Source organism: Falco peregrinus, chromosome 5, assembly GCF_023634155.1.
Source record: "Falco peregrinus isolate bFalPer1 chromosome 5, bFalPer1.pri, whole genome shotgun sequence".
In the NCBI taxonomy this organism is placed as follows: Eukaryota; Metazoa; Chordata; class Aves; order Falconiformes; family Falconidae; genus Falco; species Falco peregrinus.
The window spans coordinates 47,634,990-47,639,729 of record NC_073725.1 but is presented as its reverse complement, the minus strand read 5'-3'; the positions used below and the strand labels follow the sequence as shown (position 1 = coordinate 47,639,729).

Below are 4,740 nucleotides of genomic sequence, written 5' to 3'. Positions count from 1 at the left end.
TAAAGCATCCACCAGTGACTTACATCTCTAGACCTAGGCTTGGATTTCAAAGCTCAGCAGTGTCCGAAGGTAAGATTTTGATTCAGACCCAGCCTACTGACAACAAATATGTTGCTCCGGTTTTTTTTCTCTTTTCTCCTTTAAATGCAAGAACAGCCACCACAACATAATACAAAAATACTCCTTTGTATTCTTGTACTTTCCCAAGCATTCAAAAAAACCCAGCAGACAGAGCTAATACTCATTTGTGGTGACAGCCACCCCCACCACCGTTTTTCTTTAACCCTCTCTGGCCCTGCATCAAATCTTCCCAGCTGTGAGTCACAGCCAATTGTGTAGACCAGACATCTCTTTCCACTGCACTGTGGCTTTTCCATGGTGGAGGAACATGGCCAGCACAGGGCTAGCTTCATGCACAGCTAGGGACTGCTGTAGAGATCTAGCTGCAGGACTGGCCAGTTACAGCACAAGCTGCACCGTGGGCAGGAGAGCTTGCGTGCCTCCTTTGCCCTGAGAGTCATGAAAGGGCTGTGCAGCGCTTTGGCTTTCCACAGGAACAGCTTACATTGCTGAGCAGATACAAGTTTTACCGAGTAAGATTCTGGGCTGTATTTTGCTACATTTTTATTTCAAATAGATAAATAAGAGGTGTTGGAAACCTTGCAAATCTGCATCCTTTTTTTGAGGTCTTCTCTTTTTCATTTGCTTTGAAAACTCCAGAGAAATCAGCTGTGTCCAAGGCTATTGCTGTTTACCCAGCTCCTGACCCTCAGCCCCTTGCCCCATTCAAACATGTACAAAAAAAAACCCCTGGGGAAAGTCTTTCGGGACTGAACCCTAAATCACATTGGAAAAATGGAAAGTCTAGTTGTTTTGTTGTTGTTGTTTTTTTTAAAAAAAACATGCTATATTGTTAGTTAGTTTATACCTTGTTGAATGTATTTGGTTTGCAAATACTAACTGAGAAGTATTGTGCAGCAAGGGGGAAGCCCTCCCCTTGCAGAAGAGTAGAGGCAGCCCCATCAGCTGCAGAGGAGCTGAGCTGGGGACTTTCTCGCAGGTCACATCCTTCCACCCACTCAGACAGGTCTCGTCCCCTGAAGTGCATTGCCCAGCCTTCCCTGAGGACAAAAGAAGCAAAGAGAGCCTATTTAGGTACTAGACTGATATAATTCATACCCAATACAAGCAGGCTCTGTGTTTTGTAGGGTCTTCCCTAATGAGGGACCTCCCATCACCAGCCCCGCAGAAGGACTTGCAGACCCTCCAACTCTGGCTGAGCATCTCACATTGAGGAGTGCAGCCATCACTGTCCCTTGATGCCACCTCAGCTGTCTCCAAGTCTGGCTGGGAACAATGAATTGCAATGGCAAGTCCTGCCACCTTCTGCCACTGCAAGGGTCCCTCCTCCACTGGGACATTACAGCTGAGCACAGCGTTGAAGGCACAGCGGACCATGCTCACCACTGCACACAGCAGTGCTCACCACAGGGTCCCTAAGCCTGCTCACTGTGTATGTCACACAAATTACTTACCTCACCTCTACTCAGAAATGCTGCTGCTTTTGCAGTGAGCCAGGCTTTGCATCAGCCCACCACAGGAAGCACAGAAGGCTAATGAGTCCAACAGCAATGGTGGCGAGGAGGAAGGGGGAATCTGAAGGTAGAATCTTACCCCTCAACTTGGAATGTATTCAGGATGCAGTGGTTAACACCACTATTTTTGCACAAAATGCCTTGGGACTTCAGATAACCACATATTTATATGATCATTGGAATTGTCTTCTACCCCCACTTCTATTTTCTTAGCCTGTTGATTACTCTCCATTTACAGGCTCCCTATGTTCTAGCAGCCTGGAGTCCCAGGGCTGGTTCAGAGCTACACCAAGCAAGGGCTGTCATATAGATTCATCAGGATTTCAGTGATTAATGCTCCCAGATGCTGTGGGAAGAATTGCTTCCATGCTAGGTGCTTCCAGCTGAGAGACAGCAAAAAGTGGGGGAAGGAGCACTCTGAAGGACTTAGAAAGCATTATCAGAGAAATTTTCAAGGGCTAACCTACTACCTGATGGACTATTTACCAATCATTTATTTTTCACCCGAGATGGTTTTCTGGAACACTTTTTCTCTGTTCCTTCCTCCCTAGTCTTTCTTGTGAGATGCTTTGCAGAGGCTGAGGCAGTGCAAGTTTGCCTCTCCATTCCCACCCATCTGCAAAGCACTGAAGTTGTGGTTCCTCCTCTTTGGTGTGTCTGTGCTGCCTTTGTGTGGCAGTCATGCTCCTCCATGCTCCTCCAGAAACACACATGAGCCCTGTCAAAGAAACTGTCCCTGAAGCCCCTTAGCAGGCATTCATTCCTTGTGGATTTAACATAATTCTTTTGGCACAGATTATGTCATCAGTTATGTTACTAAATAGCAGATCTGCAGAGAGAGAAGCACAGTCCCATGAGCTCGCTTGAGGGCAGGACACCTGCCCAGAGCAGATTTCTGCACTGGGTGTAGCGAGGGCTGGGCACTTGAGCAGCCCTGGGTATCAGTGTGGGGCTGGATGCTGTTCATTCTCCCCACTGCTAGGCTGCCATCATCCTCAAGTGCTTGGATGCTGCCAGGCAGGAACCCTCATCTGCTTCTGCATGCCAGCAACAACCATAAATGCACATTTTCCCCTGAAAATGCTGGTGTGCCTCCCTCTATAATCACATGTAAGAGAGAGATGGAAGGAGAGGAGGGAAATGGGAGGCAGACCCATCTATGCTTATGATATTTCAATCCTTTCCTGCCTGTTCTGCTATTAGAGAAATAAAACAAAATAAATAATAAAAAAAAAACCCAACTATTAGGGAGCTTTTCTACCTATCTGGAAAAGGAGGTTTTGGTCTGAACAGGAACGGGAGGTCTAGCCCCAGCCTTCTAGACCTTGGGTTTTCTCATATAGCAGGATATCTGATTATCAGATACAGCAGAACCCTTCCCATGTGTGCCTGGGAGGTCCCCACTGCTGGCAGACCCAGAGGCAAGACCTGGACCTGCCTGGAAGTAATACCAGCCTTGGGTGATCACTTTCCCGACTACTCCACAACCAGGGGGGTGCATTTATCTCATCCAGCCCCACATCATAACCCACCTTAATCACGATTGCCTATCTTCCACCCACAGTCAAAACACCCAGAGAGCCCTGGGGTCCCTAGTGCCCCAGGAGAGGAAAGGATGGATATGGAACAAGGGAAGGGAGCTGGCCAAGAGGTGCAAGGTGAAACCCTGGAGAAGGCTTGGGGGCAACAACACTATGTTGCTTGGGAGAAACACCTCTGGCAATGGCTGTGGCCTCTCATTCCACTGCCTCAGGAGTCAGCAGGGCTACCCACACCCTGCACAGATCAAAAGAGGAGCTGGACCTGGACATTCATCACCCTCAACTTCCTGTGGCCACAGGCATTGAGTTGCCCAGGTTGGGCTCCACATGCCCCCCAGCTCCATTTTGGCCAGGGAGTGAAGTTGGGCAGAGAGGGAGGCCTCAGGCTGCTTCTTCTGCGGCTGGCCCTGGAGAGGCAGTGCTTTCATGCTCCTGCAAGCCATCCTGCAGTGATTGTCTGAGGGTCTGCGGTCACTGGTGTGCCACAGCTGGCTGCTGAACTGGAAGATGCCGTAGTGGGCACTGCCATCCCCTTTGATGCTCTGAGCTGCCGTGTTGAAGGTGCTCTTATAAAAAGCCATGCAGAGCCCTGGGCAGGAGCAGAAGAGGCACTCAGGCTATGCCACAGCTGCCAGCCATGGGCATGGCAGCAGCCAGGAAGGAAAGGCCGTGGGGAGACGGGGGACTGAAACTCACAGTTAGCAAGGCTGTAGCCCCTGTAACCATCCAGCCCCTCTTCCTGGAGCACGTGAGCCAGCTTGCACTAGCTGAACACCTTGGCTTTGGTGGCCACAGTCAGCAAGGCCAGCAGTAGCAGCAGCAGGGGAGACCCCATTCCTGCAGGGCTGCTGGTCCTTGCACACTGGGGATCCCCAAGGCAAAAAGTAAAAACAAGGCATAAGCAGGCAATAAAGCACAGTTAGACATCCAAGACCAGCTCCCCAGCAGGTGGTGGCATGGCTGGCTCTGGTGACGCCGGGCTGCTCCCGCCTGCCGTTGGGGTGTACACACCCATGTGTGCAGGCGTGCACGTACACCGTGGCCATGCTGGACAGCCTGGGACACAAACAGGTTTTATCAGTGCAGATGTGGAAAACAGAGCGCTTCAGGCACTGCCGTTTTGCAGTTTTCTTATATTAGTGGGGAAAAGTCAGGTGTCCTGTGGGAACTGGAAAGCTGACAAATTGGACCCACTAAGGGAAGGGTTACATGCTTTAGCTGCTCAGACGCCTCAGCCTCTTACGCTAGTGCTGGTCAGCCTCTGAGCAGAAGCTGTGATGTGCAGTGACCTCATTGCCATACCTAAACTCGCTAACCCTTAGCCTCGGTTTGCACATCAGCCTTTTATCCAAATACCAGCATGCACGGTGAGTCATATCCTACAAGTCCCAGGTGTTTGTCTGAGGAAACACTTCAAATCTGCACTTTACAAACAAAATTAAGACCCTTTCCTTGTGGTTATTACTCTCTTGTCCCTCCTTTCTTCCTCCCTGTACACCGGCTTTTACCAAACCTACGAGGTGATTTGCTTTCTGGCTATGCAGCGCAGTCCTGCAGCCCTGGCAGGCTGTACCCAGGTGCCCGTGCCACCAGAGCCATCTGCA

At 50.1% G+C, this 4,740-nt stretch overlaps 1 protein-coding gene across 1 annotated transcript; it reads right to left on the bottom strand.

Moving 5' to 3' along the window:
- Positions 1 to 922: 922 nt before the first annotated feature.
- LOC101916517 (lysozyme C, milk isozyme) lies at positions 923 to 3,950 on the bottom strand (the record flags this gene model as incomplete). The annotated part of the gene is given in 4 exon segments (XM_005233962.1): positions 923 to 1,122; positions 2,347 to 2,424; positions 3,468 to 3,725; positions 3,833 to 3,950. Coding segments are annotated over 4 exon segments (654 nt in total), but the record flags the coding sequence as incomplete, so codon positions are not given.
- Between the last annotated feature and the right edge of the window lie 790 nt (positions 3,951 to 4,740).